This window comes from Littorina saxatilis, linkage group LG12 (assembly GCF_037325665.1).
Source record: "Littorina saxatilis isolate snail1 linkage group LG12, US_GU_Lsax_2.0, whole genome shotgun sequence".
Classification (NCBI taxonomy): Eukaryota; Metazoa; Mollusca; class Gastropoda; order Littorinimorpha; family Littorinidae; genus Littorina; species Littorina saxatilis.
The window spans coordinates 53,334,973-53,352,034 of NC_090256.1; the positions used below are offsets into that span (position 1 = coordinate 53,334,973).

A 17,062-nucleotide genomic window follows, 5' to 3' on the forward strand; every position below is an offset into this window, starting at 1 on the left:
AGCCCAATAAAGCCTGATATCCTCATTCTTTTCAAACATGGTTTTGAGTTCTTTTCTCATGTTGAAGACTTCATAAAAAGACATCCCAACTGTGCTGAATTTGGCTCTGTATGGAAATAGTAAACGGGCAATCTCCCTCAATCTCCGTGCATACGTAGAAGAAATTTTAACGTTTCTTTCCAACCAGCCATCCCAGGTCTCATTATGAATGCCTTGTTCTGCTTCATAAAACTTAAATGCGATTTCTAGAACCATTCCATATTGCAAATTGAAGCCCATTGAAGTTGCCTCCTGTCTTTGTATGTGTCTATATCCCTCAACTAACTTTTCAATGGCACTTGCTGATGATGTGATATCTTCCGGATTAAAAAAGAACACTTCCTTCCTAACTTTCATGCTTACATCAACAATTTTTGACTTTAAATATTCGTGGAGTTCATTGAACGTCATTGTTGTTTTGGTTTTCTTTGGTTTTCCTCCATACAAATCTGAAAGTTTCCGTTTTGGGCGTGAAGGAAATTTAGGTAGTTTTCCACTCTGAGATGGCCCTTCATTTTTCATTTGCGATAATACTTCAACAAAATTGTTGAGGTAACTGAGGTGCTCTTCAATAGTTAAAAACTGCTCAGAATTCCATTCACTCAATGATTCCGGTATATCCATAGTTGGTGAATGTAAAATTAAAGTTGATGACTGTGTTGAAAAATCTAATAGATTTTGATGAGCAACTTGTGATTCAAGAATTTCTCTCTCTAATTCTTCAGAAATGCTATCTTGAGACATAAATATTTAGCAAATATAGTGACAGTAAAAACACTTCTCTCACAGAAAACACAACTGCACGGCAGGCGAGTCCGGAATGAAATGGCAAAATCACTAGGCTATGTTACTATCAACACCAAGTGTTGGGCGGACGTGACGTAACTGTTGCTATCACATGATTTAATCTTGTCTTGCCATTGGAGGAATATAGAAGACAGGCTTGCTGTTTGTTTTTACCAGATCAATACGGTAGTTATGGCTTGCCGACGATTGGATCGAAACACACGCTGGCTGCAACTAGTTAATATTTCAATGGAAACTAAATTTAGCGTTGCACAGAGAGAAAGGGGGAATGTACGTTCTGGGTTACTGATTCCGACAGACCCGGCATTGGTTCAAAACAACCTTACTTTACTGTATTTTTTTTGTATGGATTTATGCAGTATTTTTCTGATTTTGTCGCATGTTTCATTTTAGTAAAAGTTTAGTCCAGAAGCCTATTTTTGGTTAATATTTAGGGTCTGTCGGAATCGGTGAGCCAGAACGTACATTCTCCCTTTCTCTACAATACTTTGATACACAAATTGTTTTTCTATGTAAGTCATCATTTTACACACACAATACAATACTTTGATACACAAATTGTTTTTCTATGTAAGTCATTTTATTGTGCAAAATAAGAAATCACAGTCATGTTATACAGAGGCACTTGTCATAAAAGAGCATCCTTGGGGCCAGCTATAAACGTCCTGACATAGCAGGTGTACCCTCACGACAGCAAGGCTTTGATTAGTACACCACTGGACAAAATAATTGTGTCCTCTGTTTGGAGGTGTCCTTCCATCATACCGACCCTTCCTTTCATGTAACTCTGTACTGGAGTGTAAGAAGTGGTACATTTAAAACAAACGAACAAACAAACAAATACACACATTCACAAAATCAACAATGTGCAATCAGAAACATACGCATAAGGCTCTTCAGTGGAATCGGATGAATTCATACAGAAGTTGGATTTGATTATCAAATGTGCAAAAATGCATGACATCAAATTTAATTATTGAAAAGAGGTCACAAGCTGTATAAAAGAAGGGGAAGGGGAAAAAACGCACACAAAGAAGGGGAACAAATCTACATGAAATAACAATAATGCTCATGTCATCTATGAACAATACATATCTTATTTCTTCAGGTGATATGCTCAGACTGAAACATCCCAATAAAACAGTATTGTTTATGTCAGAAATCTGTAGTTTAGACACCGTGAGTAATCACTAAGTATAAAACTAAGCATCTGCATTATGAAAAGGGATATTACAATTGCACAAAAGTCCAATGTAAGATAAATGGTTAAAAAACCCACACACATCATGCAGAACTGACTGCATGCAAAGAGGCAATTCAGAAAGCATCAACACAAGCCAATATATAAACCCTTCAAAATAATTACCCACCAACCCAAATAACATCAAGATTTTTGGATAGGCTGACGAACACATAACCACATGCGTGCATCTGCATACACACTAGTGTACACTCATAATTATAGGCACACATGCACATAAGCACAGACACACAAGCTCATAAGCACACAGGGAGACAACTACTCCCAACCTCTACATTTCTCAACTACAAAGCAACAGACGTTTGCAAAGAACCACCACTTTTGTTCTGGCTCTTTCCTCCTCCCTCCAAGGCAAAACTGATCAGAGATCACTTAAAATGTAACAAAATACATGTGTTCAACATGTTAAAAAAATGTAAACACAGAAAGAAGAAAGCCCAAAAATGAATAATGCATTCATTGACTTCATCAAACGCTCTTCTCCAACATCTCTCTGACAAAGGTATGAAGAGGACCTCGCACACAGCAAAGGCAAGCGCAATACGGCTGTTTAACTGCAAAAGTCTTTGTATATTTCCCCCACAAGCAGTGTTTTACATTCAGCCCAAAAATAGTTTAATTTTATTTATTAAAAAAAAAAAAATCAAAAAAATCCATTAATGTGATTTCTCAGCTGCAACCGTCAAGATCACTCGATATACTCTGCATTTGGCGAAACACCCTGCTACTCCATTTGCTCAGTAACTATCAGTGTTTCTCTGGCTCAAAATACAGAGTGTGTTTTGCTTTAGCATGTGCACGTTCTTCATTCTCTCTCATAATGCGCCGCCCATCAGACGCTGTTGTGATCATGAAGTTGTCAAAATCAGCAAGGCCGTACGTGTCTGTGCCAATGGCCACAAAACCGTTTTTGGTCATTTTAGGAGCCTGGATGTTAAACACGCTCTTTCCATTGACTTGTCCTTGAATTGTTGTGCCCTGGAACAAATAAAATAAAATATCTCATCAGTTATGTAGAAGTGAGCAGACATTGACCCAACAGCTCACCCTGTTTACATATTACAATTTTGTGTGCGCTGCTCCGATTTGAAAGGACAAATCTAAGCTTAATTTAAATCACGCAAAACTTGTGGACATCCACAATACAGTGAACACATTATGAAAATTGTAATTATTGATCTACATTTTGAGTGCTGTAGGAATGATTTACAGTTCCTTGAGCAAGAGTCCTCATTATTTTGTTTGTTTGTTGAGTTTTTAATTTTTTTTTTATCCTTTCTCATTGAGTGTTGCAAATAACAATAAAGATTTGTTTGGACGATATAAAAACTAAGCCAGTCTCAACCAATAATTGGAGTGATCGAAAGTTACTTTTTATGCAGTGAAACTGCCTCTACAAAAAACTCATCGTTCCAATCTATAAATCTGCCCATAAGTTTTCACCAACCAAATAAAGACCTACTGCAAAAGGGACACAACTCTCCAACACAGAAGGTGTTACTTTTTGCTTGAACAATAACTTACCGTGACAAGAAGAGAGATCTTGTTCCAGTCCATAACCTCGGATGAAACAGCTCCTGAACTGATCTGCTGGGTACGAGCTGAAATCACATATCGATACAGATATATGTTTAGGTATTACATGAAGTTGCAAGGAAACTTCTGCCTAAACAAGCACAATTTCAGTTCATATTCGTCGCATCATAGAAAACTTGTTGTTTTTTCATTCAAGTATTTAGAGAACGAATAATAATAATTTAACTTTCCAAGCTTGCAGAAGTGTTACATGTACTAATCTTGAAAACATTACAGGAAAAAAAAAAATCATTTACATTTCAAGGGGACAAGTTCTTGTCGAAAAATATCTTTCAAGGTAGACCTCATGTACCAAAATCACCTAATCGTTTTTCTGCTGGTTCTCTGCATACATTTAAATTTTAGGTGTTACAGAAAATCTGAGAACGTTAATCCAGAAATGTTACTTTCTGGTACAAGCATTTAACCCAAATCTAAAACAAATTACAGGAATATCAATTTCAAGAGTTGTTCTTTTGCTTAAAACATATACAAAAATATTGTGACCAACATAAAAAGTTTCTTCTTCAAAAGCGCTAAATATCTTACCCAAGTCATAGGAAATAATGTAGTACTGCTGTGCAGGGAAGACGAAGAAGAAGATGCCCTTGGCAGAGTAGGACTGACAGCCCCCGTTCTGAACTCGGGCGGCAACGAAGACACCGTCTGTGGCGTTCACCTTGCCGACCAGCGCCTCCACCTCAACGTAGATGTCTGACCTGATTCACAATCAAATATTATTATTAGTGATCATCTCACCTGATTCACAATCAAAAGTTATCTTCACTGAATGTCTGACCTGATTCACAATCAAACATATTCATTAGTGAATGTCTGACCTGATTCACAATCAAATATATTCATTAGTGAGTGTCTGACCTGGTTCACAATCAAATACATACATTAGTGAATGTCTCACCTGATTCACAATTGAATATATTGATTAGTGCATCTTATACGCTATAGCTCATTTTTCTGATTTGGGAGATGTTAAAACAGATGTAGCATTCTACTGAGCAACTCAACAAATATAACTGTATTTATTTGGTTAAAGTTGTATATGCTCCATTATAAACATTCAGTTCGCTGTCTCTGTTTTTATACACCTGGCAGAAAAGATTCAAAACTATTTCCCAACACATACATATAACTAATAATAAAAACTAAAAACAGTGCACACACACCTGCACGCAAGCACCCAACACACACACACACACACAAAACATGCATGCGCCCACAAACGATTTTTTTTCCTTATGACACTAAAAACAAAAGAGAAGACAGTGGTGAAGATTCTGGGGTTAATTAGAGAAACAAAAACTTCAAGTTAGTAAACATGACATCATCTGATTGCCTAGTTAGTCATTGATGGCTTCCAAAAACAGTTAAAACGCCAGTACACTTTTTGGTTACAACCTGAGAAAAGCAGACGATTTGAGAGAAATGTTCATCTGGTGGACATCTACCATACTGGGGACATGTTTCAAGGTTATTTTGGATCCTTATTTAAAACAAAGAACTTTGCTCCTTTTGTTGTTTTTTGTGTATACAATTAAAACTAAAAAATATAATTATTAAACTTAAGTCAGTGATTTTTGAGTCACTTGAGAAAAAGTGACTCTATGTAATCGGTCAGTGTTAGTCTGTCCGGCCGGCCGTCCGTCCGGCCGGCCGTCCGTAGACACCACCTTAACGTTGGACTTTTCTCGGAAACTATCAAAGCGATCGGGCTCATATTTTGTTTAGTCGTGACCTCCAATGACCTCTACACTTTAACGATGGTTTCGTTGACCTTTGACCTTTTTCAAGGTCACAGGTCAGCGTCAAAGGAAAAATTAGACATTTTATATCTTTGACAAAGTTCATCGGATGTGATTGAAACTTTGTAGGATTATTCTTTACATCAAAGTATTTACATCTGTAGCCTTTTACGAACGTTATCAGAAAAACAAGGGAGATAACTAGCCTTTTCTGTTCGGCAACACACAACTTAACGTTGGGCTTTTCTCGGAAACTATAAAAGTGACCGGGCTCAAATTTTATGTGAACGTGACTCATTGTGTTGTGAATAGCAATTTCTTCCTGTCCATCTGATGCCTCATATAATATTCAGAACTGCGAAAGTGACTCGATCGAGCGTTTGCTCTTCTTGTTAAACTGGTGAAAAGGGAGATGGAATGAAATAGCTGGGGTTACGATGTCCATATTCTACAGTTGGATTCCAGCATTGTACTGTAGATGTACACTCTGGATTATTGGACAATCACTGCCACACAAAACCAATAACACCAACAACTAAAAAAAACACCCAACACAAAACAAACAAAAAATCCCAAAACAAATATGCCAGAAAATAACTCAATGGTCGTTTCACACAAGTGCGAATGGAAATGTGCAGCACAACAGGGTTAAAACGCCGTACAGTGACATACCAGCTACCGTTGCCACCAAGTGCCATGGGGAAAACCAGACTCAATGGGCACCACTCGATCGGATCGTTAATCACCGTTTGGCGCACTATCAACTTGTGGGTGGCATCGGAGCTGTTGACAACCTCAAAGGATCCGACCTGGGGTGCAAGGTTATAGGGCTCTGTAGAGAGCGTGTAGTCTGCGGAAGGAATCAAAGGCATGCCTAGAGATTGCCTTATGCAGCAAGCAGGAACCAGCTTGTTTTTACATTTACTCAAGTTTTGACTAAATGTTTTAACATAGAGGGGGAATCGAGACGAGGGTCGTGGTGTATGTGTGTGTGTGTGTCTGTCTGTGCGTGTGTGTGTGTAGAGCGATTCAGACCAAACTACTGAACCAATCTTTATGAAATTTGACATGAGAGTTCCTGGGAATGATATCCCCGGACGTTTTTTTCTTTTTTTCGATAGTGCCCTTGTCAAACAGGCAGCATGACAACGGAACACGTCATATCCGGCTTTTTGTAAAAGTTGAGGCGGCACTGTCACACCCTCATTTTTCAAATTGATTGACATTTTTGTAAAGCAATCTTCGACGAAGGCCGGACTTCGGTATTGCATTTCAGCTTGGTGGCTTAAAAATTAATCAATGACTTTGGTAATTAAAAATCTGAAAATTGTAATAATTTTTTTTTTATATAAAACGATCCAAATTTACGTTCATCTTATTCTACATCATTTCCTGATTCCAAAAACATATAAATATGTTATATTTGGATTAAAAACAAGCTCTGAAAATTAAAAATATAAAAATTATGATCAAAATTAAATTTCCGAAATCGATTTAAAAACAATTTCATCTTATTCCTTGTCGGTTCCTGATTCCAAAAACATATAGATATGATCTGTTTGGATTAAAAACACGCTCAGAAAGTTAAAACGAAGAGAGGTACAGAAAAGCGTGCTATGCAGCACAGCAAAACCACTACCGCGCTGAACAGGCTCGTCTGTTTCACTCCGTTTTGCACAAGCGGCGGACTACGGTCATTGTGAAAAAATGCAGTGCGTTCAGTTTCATTCTGTGAGTTCCACAGCTTGACTAAATGTAGTAACTTCGCCTTACGCGACTTGTTTGTGTGTGTTTTTGTTTTTGTTGTTGTGGCATTGAGCGGACACATACAAAAATGCACGTTCTTCTTCTTGTCGATCACTCAGATGGAAACGCCGGTTCTCCGCGCAAATGTTGCCGTGCGCTGTAGGTCGTCCAGACTGCCATAGAGCTTCCCTTGCACCGTGGTCGCCTCCGCCCAGATCTGGCTCCTGAGGCCATCGTGTAGTGGGCAAGTCTGCAGCAGGTGTTCCGTTGTCATGCTGCCTGTTTGACAAGGGCACTGGTCTGACTGGCCAATTCTGAACTTAGTGAAAAGGTGGTGGTTCATTCGGTTGTGGCCTGTCCACAGCCTGAATATGAGGACCTGCTCAGACCTTGTGAGCAGGTGAAAAGCGTCGTTTTTGTTGTAGTGTGGGTGCTGCTGCAACCAAAATGCACGTTCAAACTCATTGTTCACCGTGATACCATTGGTCGCTTGGCTCCACTAGTTTGTGGCCCACTTTTGTTTTATTCTTATTTATACATTGTGTCAAGGTGAACGAAATGTTGCACAACTTGAATGTTTGCCTTCGTTTTCTTGTGACCTAGTCATGCACAGTTCATCCATCAACCACTGAACAGATGAATGCTGAAAATAATTCAGTCGGGGTTTTTGTGAGCTGTGAAAGAGTTGCGCCCCTCAATAACCATTAGGCAAAAATGGGCGACAAACTACTGGAGCCAAGCGATCAATGGTATCACAGTGAAATATGAGTTTGGACGTGCATTTCTGTATGTGCTCGCTCAATGACGCCTTTTTCTCGTGCACGTCAGAGTTCACTGCTCACTGTCGTAATGATTACTTCCCTGTGGTGTCCGTGGCCATGTGTGTTTTGACAACTGACCTTATATAGACCATACATATATATGCAACTGACAATTTCTTTGGATATTTCTTCTTCTTCTTCTTCTGCGTTCGTGGGCTGTGAAACTCCCACGTACAGTCGTGGGTTTTTTGTTTTGAACGAGTGGAATTGTACGTGTATGACCGTTTTTACCCCGCCATTTAGGCAGCCATACGCCGTTTTCGGAGGATTTGAATATTTGAATCAAGCTTTATGCCATTTGTGCACTGCTGCTGCAAGGAAGGCTTGGAACACATCTAGCTCACGTGCGACAAAAAGGATTAGAAATATTCTGTCAACAAGCCAAATCTTTCCATCACAAGCAAAAAAAATAACAAAACAAAAACAAATTAACAAGCTAAACATGCTTTTCAAGAACAAGCAGCACTGTAAAACAAAGAGGCAGTGTGTAAAGTGTTATTTGTAGCATAAAGCAAGAAAAACTACACTCTAGGGAACTGTACAAAACACGGAGCTCAGCAAAAGCACAGCAAAAACTAGAGAGTTAAGCATGCATTCTCTACACAAGCAGGATACAAAGCATGCAGATCTGCTGATGTAAGCATCAGGCAAGAGAAACTACACATGCAAAGGAACGGTTAGTAAGGAGGGCCAAGTAAAAACACAAATATAGCCACATGGAGGAAGAACCATAATGAATGTGTCCAGCACAACACCGGTACTGGTAACATTGTCATCTCGGGGAAAATGATAACACATGTGTATTTAACATTTTTTGTAAATTATTCTTCTGCATGAATGGGCTGTACCTCCCATGCACTCTCATCTTTTCGCACAAGCAGACTTTTAAGTCTATGATAGCTTTACAGTCCACCGTTTTACACAGTCATACTCTGTTTTTCAGGGTGGGGAGGATTCAACTTTCATCTCCAGACCTGTTTACCAAATATGAACAGTTGGTGTATTTTTCACAGAGACTTAGTGTATTTTCAAAATATTGAGTATTTTCTTACCAGGTAGAGTTGCTTCTTAATCATGTGACCGACGTAAAACTGTTAGCAGTGAAATTCCAATACAACGTCCGTCGCACTGATGATAAAACTGTAAGCATATGACACTGGAAATAGTCGTACTTTCTTATCAACCAGCGTATTTATCGTATTCTTGGAAACTTGGTGTACAAAATACGGTGAAATCGTATGAGTAAACAGGTCTGCATCTCCTGTTGACATTTCTACTCAAGGAATTTTGTTTTACAGAGCCCCGTTTTTTAATGAGCAATTATTCTTTATTATCTGCTATTTTGTTCGGCTGTTTCTGACAAGAACCTGACCATAAGCAAAAGCAAAATTGGCCAGAAGCACAAGGATATTTCAATTCTCAAGCTGAGGAAAAAAAGGAATCAGTGCTCAAGTTTCTTTACCAGTTGAAGTTTCCAATCACGGTTAGAGATTTGTTAATGGTATCCGATGCTGTTCTGCACCAATAAGCCGGAGTTTGCAGGACTGTTTGGCGAGCTATTTTGCCGCGCGCCGAATTGCTCGATACGGCCTCCAAGGAACCGGTCTGTGGCGCCAGATTGTATGGCTCCTCCGAAATGGCATAACCTGTGTTTTCCAAAGCAGTAGCAAAATAGAAGACTTGCTAGCAAGGTAAAAAAATAAATTAAAAAAAACAGCAACCAAACTCGCTGTAGATTAGTTGTTATCATGTCAGGTGAGAGAAAATTCAAGGCAATGTTGTTCTCAGGTCTCAGTCTTCGGTTGCTGCATGATGCATAACTTCTTTGATCTGACGCAGTGTTCTGACTCCTGGCAGGTCAACCGTCCAATGGTTTTGACATGTACGAGGTCTTAGCCAGGATATTTGGACCTATACATATTTGCAATCCAGGTCCAACTGAGTCTGGGAACAACACTGCCAAGGGGCAGAATAATATTGCTACACAAAAACCCAGGATGCCTGTATACAAACAGAAGTGTCCAAACAGAAGTGTCCAAACAGAATCTGCAAAGCTTTAAAACAAAGCAACGCTCAAGTTTTACCAGCTGTAGTTGCCAATGATGCTAATTGATTTGTTTGCAGTGTCCGCGGCGCACCAGTAGGTTGCAGTGTCCAGAACCATCTGGCGCATTACTTGACCGTGAGCAGAATCCCCAGCAACAACTTCATAGGAGCCAGTCTGTTGCGCCAAGTTGTATGGCTCCTCGCATTTGGCATAGCCTGTTTTCGTTCACGCACATTAGAGATTAAGGCTATCTGTAGCACAATGGAAGACCAACGTAAAGACCCATTAGGTTGATGTGCTAGGGATATGTTTTACTTTGTATACAATTAGACACCCAATAACAAACCTATTTGTATTTTTATTCCATATTTTAAGACCACATCTAACTCCACCCCCTGATTGTAAGGCTTCCTCTCTTTTGAGACCTTGTTTTCTCATTGGGGGGGGGGGGGGGGGGGGGGCACTATACTGAAATTAAAATACTATTTCACTCTGCTGTCAATTTACCAGTGAATGAAAACTTGACATAAAAGGATAACAAAACATTCATGCAAAATCTGCCAGAGCAGGACATCTGATTTAAAAATACATATTTGTGACAATAAATTTGGTCTTATGTACTTGAGTAAACAAAATTTGAAATCCCATTTTTTCCCCAAAGTTAATATCTTTTTAACCACCAATACTGCTTCGTGCTGAAATGTCTCTTTTTGAGCTTTCATTAAGATTTCCAGGTGTACAGCTCTATCAAACAACTGCAGCTAATACACACCCAGAACAGAGGCAAAGAAGAGATGAAGCTTATGGTTAGATTGACAGCTACACCAGCCAGTAAAGCAACATGCAAACACCCTTTTTACACTCTTGTATTGGTTATCTGGCTATACACACTCAGATAAAAGAATAAGTGCTCAATACTAGTTACAGTGTAAAAGACTAAGACTCAGGAAGATGGAAATTCATAGTTTCTATGCTCCAAACACAGAAATCAAGTTTCACGATAAAGTCAACAGACTGACTTACATTGTTTGTTAAACAGTTAAAATATGCTATCGGTCCAGAGCATGAACACGGTTTCATTTCAAATTTGTTTCAAAGTGAATAAAAGATATGTGACATCCTTAATAAAACTGGTGGAAAAACAAAATGAAGTGCCAGAGCCCAAAAAGAGAGAAAAAGAAGAAGCAATATTGTTGACAGGGTTAAGCTTTTTCAACAGCAGTTTGCAGTTTGAAACAGAACAAGAAAACAGCAAACTGTTACTACATGTGAGGACCACCATGTTTACTTGGACCATACAAATGTGAAAAAAATCAATATTAAAGCATTCCTTGCAGCAGTGTCACACGACGAAAGATCTGAATAACCATACATGTACTATCCTAAACAAAATTTGAATGATGAGATTTATTTTTATTTGTATGCCATTCCATGAAAATAGAAACATAAAGCATAGTCAAGGATTTACCATCTTTTCAAAGCCAAACTCCTCCTTTCTCTGAATTTTGCTCAACATCTAGAGCATTGATATTTGTATTTTGCAAAGATATGCAACAGAAAATCAGCACTAGTCAGTCAATTTCAGAAGTCACACCTACCATGGATAACCATTAGAACTTTAATTGCACTGTCATTTCATTATTTAACTTCGGTTTAACACTATGCAGTTAAAAGTAAAACAACTTTAGCCTTCCTAGCTCACCCTTTTCATATTCAACCAGACCCTTACTTGAAACAGATTCAAAATAACATTACAACAGTGCAAAACTCAGTTTGTTCAAACCGTTTGGACTAAAATAACTGGATAAAAGCACTCCAAAATATCAGCTGTACTCACTGTCAAAGTTGTCTGAGTAGGGCAGAGGGAAGGACTTGGAGGGGGGTGGAGCGTCGTACTGTCCTTTGTCCCCAGTGGTCACTGTGGTAAAGGTATACACCTCATCCATACCTAGTGATGCTGAACCCATCCCGTTCTTCAACTGGAAAAACATCAAGAAGGTGAATGTAAAGACAGCCCAGTCCACACAGCAGCACTTTTTACCTCCTATCTAACAGTCTGAACATAAACCATTACCACTGGATTTGAAGAAAAGGGCAAAGCCTATATATAGATCCTGTTGAAAGCAGTCATTCATTTATATCCCAATTATCATGCCAGCCATTTTGCAAACTGATATTTTTGAATGCTACCTCTTAACAAATTCTGTTTGTTCTGTTACTCCAACCAGCCAAAGTAAGTCTAACACACAGTGACAGCATAACATTTGTCAGAAAAAAGTCAATGCGATTCTTGTATCCTGAACATATCTTGCAGCAGTCCAACCCAATTGTCTGTAAGAGCATGCCTGTGGCCACCGAATCTGGGGCTGCATGAATTCAGAAACAAGTTTTGGGGAGTAACACAGCACTTCAGAACTGGTGAAATGATGTGTACACACCAAGAGAAGAATTATAATTAATAAAAACTTGTGAGTTTTCTTGCAAAATAATCCTCAAATAAGGGCAAACTAACAGATAGCAAAAACAAGGGTACAACAAGTCGCGTAAGGCGAAATAACAACATTTAGTCAAGCTGTCGAACTCACAGAATGAAACTGAACGCACTGCTTTTTTCACCAAGACCACATACTTGTCAGTCTATCGCTCGTGGCAAAGGCAGTGAAATCGACAAGCCATGCAGAATAGTGCGGTAGTGGTCGCGCTAAGCAGGATAACACGCTTTTCTGTATGTCTATTCTTTTTAGCTTACCGAGTTTGTTTATAATACAAACATATCATATCTATATGTTTTAGGAATTAGGGACCGACAAGGAATAAGATGAAATTGTTTTTAAATCGATTTCGGAAAATTAATTTTAATCATAATTTTCATATTTTTAATTTTCAGAGCTTGTTTGTAATCCAAATATAACATATGTATATGTTTTTGGAATCAGAAAATGACGCAGAATAAGATGAAATTATTTTTGGATCGTTTAATAAAAAAATAATTTTAATTACAAGTTTCCGATTTTTAATAACCAAACTCATTCATTAGTTTTTAAGCCACCAAGCTGAAATGCAATACCAAAGTCCGGCCTTCGTCGAAGATTGCTTTGCCAAAATTTCAATCAATTTGATAGAAAAATGAGGGTGTGACAGTGCCGCCTCAACTTTTACAAAAAGTCGGATATGACGTCATCAAAGGTATTTATCGAAAAAACGAAAAAAACGTCAGGGGATATCATTCCCAGGAACTCTCATGTCAAATTTCATAAAGATTGGTCCAGTAGTTTAGTCTGAATCGCTCTACACACACACACGCACAGACAGACAGACACACACCACGACCCTCGTCTCGATTCCCCCTTTAAGTTAAAACATTTAGTCAAAGCTTGACTAAATGTAACAAGTCGCGTAAGGCGAAAATACAATATCAGTAGCTGTCGTCGAACTCACAGAATGAAACGCAATGCCATTTTACTCGTAGCATCGTCAGGCCACCGCTCATGGCAAAGGCAGTGAAATTGACAAGAAGAGCGGGGTAGTAGTTGCGCTAAGAAGGATAGCACGCTTTTCTGTACCTCTCTTTGTTTTAACTTTCTGAGCGTGTTTTTAATCCAAACATATCATATCTATATGTTTTTGGAATCAGGAACCGACAAGGAATAAGATGAAAGTGTTTTTAAATTGATTTGGACAATTTAATTTTGATAATAATTTTTATATATTTAATTTTCAGAGCTTGTTTTTAATCCGAATATAACATATTTATATGTTTTTGGAATCAGCAAATGATGGAGAATAAGATAAACGTAAATTTGGATCGTTTTATAAATTTTTATTGTTTTTTACAATTTTCCGATTTTTAATGACCAAAGTCATTAATTAATTTTTAAGCCACCAAGCTGAAATGCAATACTGAACCCCGGGCTTCGTCGAAGATTACATGACCAAAATTTCAACCAATTTGGTTGAAAAATGAGGGCGTGACAGTGCCGCCTCAACTTTCACGAAAAGCCGGATATGACGTCATCAAAGACATTTATCAAAAAAATGAAAAAAACGTTCGTGGATTTCATACCCAGGAACTCTCATGTCAAATTTCATAAAGATCGGTCCAGTAGTTTAGTCTGAATCGCTCTACACACACACACACACACACACAGACACACACACAGACACACACACAGACACACGCACATACACCACGACCCTCGTTTCGATTCCCCCTCGATGTTAAAATATTTAGTCAAAACTTGACTAAATATAAAAAGGAAGAAGGGGAAAAAAGACTGAAACAGGCAATAAGAAAATGAACAATGATAATGTGTACCTGTAAAGCATCTTTTTTCTGGAACATGATTGACTGCTGTCCATCAAAGCCAAGTTTGCTGTACCACACATTCAGCTCTTTGATATTGGCCTGTTAAACAAAAACACATAACGTAACAGTATTCCTTAACTTTCCTTTAAAATGTACAAAAAAGCAAGACACCACCTAAAAAGCATAAATCAGCGAAAAAAATTGAAACAAACATCTGTAAAAACAAACACTTTAGGAATCATTTTGTTTCATGTGCATAGAAAGCAGTATTCTCACTCTTCATTCATGCAGCCAATTCTTCTTTTTCAATTTTGCCAACCAAAATGTAACATTTACAAAATGGAGGGAGTCAGACACTTCTGTTAAAAGGTATAAGTATATTTTCCACAAATACTCCTCAAAATGCTATGGTCCTATACCATCCGCCCCCCTTTCCTCCAATATTTCAGTGATCTTGAGTAGAATGTGTATCAAACTGGGACTCTTATTTCTTTCTGGATGAAAATTACCAGCCTGCCAAATTTTCTGAGGACCATTAAAAAAAAAAAAAAGAATGCTCATATGATGCAGAGAATGGGCGGTTCTGGTGAGGTTATGCCCCCTCCTTCTTTCGGCTGGTAACTGGCGCCACCTCGCAGCAAGATCACACGAGAAAGGGAAAAATTCTTGCATTGGTCCCAAATAGCATATCGGTTTGGTAACAGTTCGTGTGTAAGTTGTGCATTTTATACGGTAAACAGACAATGGTCGGTTCTGGTGAGGTTATGCCCCTTCTTTCTTTCAGCTGGTAACTGGCGCCACCTCGCGGCAAGATCACAGGAGTTGTCTCGCGTTATCACCCCAGAAGCGCTCATTGTGTGGATGACAAGTGGACTCACAAAAGATCCTTTGAGCTGGATGTTCATGGTCTGTGGCACAACATCATACGCTGGTAAGGGTGGTCTGATGCACAGCGAGTGATTGTGACTCTGGACAAAAATTACCACAGTTCATGTGAAAAAAAGCACGTAAACAAATCTCTCTGATGTGCCAAATGCGTGTCTAATGTCACACTGCACTTCAGACTCTGAAAATTGCAAAATCAAACTTTTTTCTCCAAATACAATGAAACATATACTGAGGTGCTGGAATAAAACTTTAAAAAAAAAAAGAGCAACAGAAACACAGCAAGAATTTGCCAAATTAGCAGGAACAGATTTGCTGTGAAATGATTTCCAACTTTTAGCACGGCTGAACTTTCGTATTCTCAGAACAATGCATACACACACTGTGTGTGTGTGTGTGTGTGTGTGTGTGTGTGTGTGTGTGTGTGTGTGTGTGTGTGTATGTGTGTGTGTGTATATGTGTGTGTGTGGTGTGTGTGTGTGTGTGTGTGTGTGTGTGTGTGTATGTGTTGGCCAACTTCTACGGACTATTTCTACGCTACACACCCGTGTTCCGTGGACCTAAGAATTTTTTATGGCTGAATCACGTTCACACAGCCAATCTGGAGACCCCCTCAAAAGGCCCGCCAAAAATCCGACTTGTCCGCAAAAGTCGTAATTTTCAATCTCCAAATCAAGCTTTGGCCTCTCAGCTGTGAAGTGTTGTTTATTGGTTTTCACATCTACTTATTATCACTAGTTAAATGAACAATCAGGGCACTCTGATTACAAATCTGCTTTACTTTTTCTTCTAAACCGATTAGTAAACGAGTCCTCAAAAGTGGGGTCTTTTGGTGCTAGTCCTTGGAAGTGCCTGTAAACAACACTGTGTGTGTGTGTGTGTGTGTGTGTGTGTGTGTGTGTGTGTGTGTGTGTGTGTGTGTGTGTGTGTGTGTGTCTCTCTCTCTCTCTCTCTGAAAGAGCCACTGTGTGTGTGTGTGTGTGTGTGTGTGTGTGTGTGTGTGTGTGTGTGTGTGTGTGTGTGTGTGTGTGTGTGTGTGTGTGTGTGTCTCTCTCTCTCTCTGAAAGAGCCACACACACACAAACAGACACAACCACACTCAAAACACGAACTTGATTGGAGCTTCTTTCTGTTGCGTAAAAATAACAGAGACATCACTCCACTCACCATAGTCTCCACAATGATGGTGAAATCTTTCTTGTCAGGACTGACCAGAGCCACGTAGCTCCCCCCACCCTCCAGCAAACCCACCCCAGCTCCATGCTCCAGGTATTTCCACCCTACTTGTGTGAACTGGGTGGTGTGTGCTGGTGACAAAACACAACATCAAATTGATTAGATACATTGACAATAAATAAGGTACTCGTCTGTGACTGACTGCTCTTTTGAAACACAGTTTGGGCAGATATCACAAAAGAATATACAAATGAACTAATCAGTCTGCTTAAATTGTCGAATTGATTCCGCTGCTGCTGATACTGATTGTCAACCTGAGAAGGATTACAGCAAACAATTAAGCAGGAATTTCTCCCTCTTACTTCTCCACAAATATCCAACGCATCTCTCTCTTACACACACACACACACACACACACACACACACACACACACACACACACACACACACACACACACACACACACACTATCTCTCTTTCTCACCAGACAACCAGATAGGTGTGTCCACATTGTAGTTTCCACTCCATGGCTCCACAGCAGTCATCAAACCGTCACGGAAAAACGGCAGAGGGTTGTAGTAGCTAGCAATCAGGTTCCAGGAGATTGTTCTGCAATCACATTTAGCCAATGGCAATTGT

General features: G+C 39.1%; 1 protein-coding gene and 1 long non-coding RNA gene across 7 annotated transcripts in view; one reads left to right on the top strand and one right to left on the bottom strand.

The window, feature by feature from the left end:
- The window catches only part of LOC138982242 (uncharacterized), a 55,528-nt gene extending 39,917 nt beyond the window's left edge, over positions 1-15,611 (top strand). The window contains exon 3 of the long non-coding RNA XR_011460815.1: positions 15,147-15,611. This is a non-coding gene — a long non-coding RNA (uncharacterized lncRNA). The remainder of the gene's footprint in view (positions 1-15,146) is intronic.
- The window catches only part of LOC138982239 (galactocerebrosidase-like), a 48,088-nt gene continuing 32,430 nt past the window's right edge, over positions 1,405-17,062 (bottom strand). For 2 of the 6 annotated variants that reach the window (XM_070355474.1, XM_070355475.1), the window contains exons 10-18: positions 16,908-17,032; positions 16,415-16,554; positions 15,241-15,330; positions 14,372-14,461; positions 11,894-12,035; positions 9,472-9,655; positions 4,232-4,401; positions 3,632-3,708; positions 1,405-3,085 (exon numbers count right to left, since the gene is read on the bottom strand). In XM_070355474.1, coding sequence (XP_070211575.1) covers positions 2,855-3,085; positions 3,632-3,708; positions 4,232-4,401; positions 9,472-9,655; positions 11,894-12,035; positions 14,372-14,461; positions 15,241-15,330; positions 16,415-16,554; positions 16,908-17,032 — 1,249 coding nt within the window. In that variant the 3' untranslated portion in view covers positions 1,405-2,854. Of the gene's footprint in view, positions 3,086-3,631; positions 3,709-4,231; positions 4,402-6,114; positions 6,293-9,471; positions 9,656-10,093; positions 10,272-11,893; positions 12,036-14,371; positions 14,462-15,240; positions 15,331-16,414; positions 16,555-16,907; positions 17,033-17,062 lie in introns of all 6 variants that reach the window. The other 4 variants (XM_070355476.1, XM_070355478.1, XM_070355477.1 and 1 more) reach the window with 2 other exon arrangements.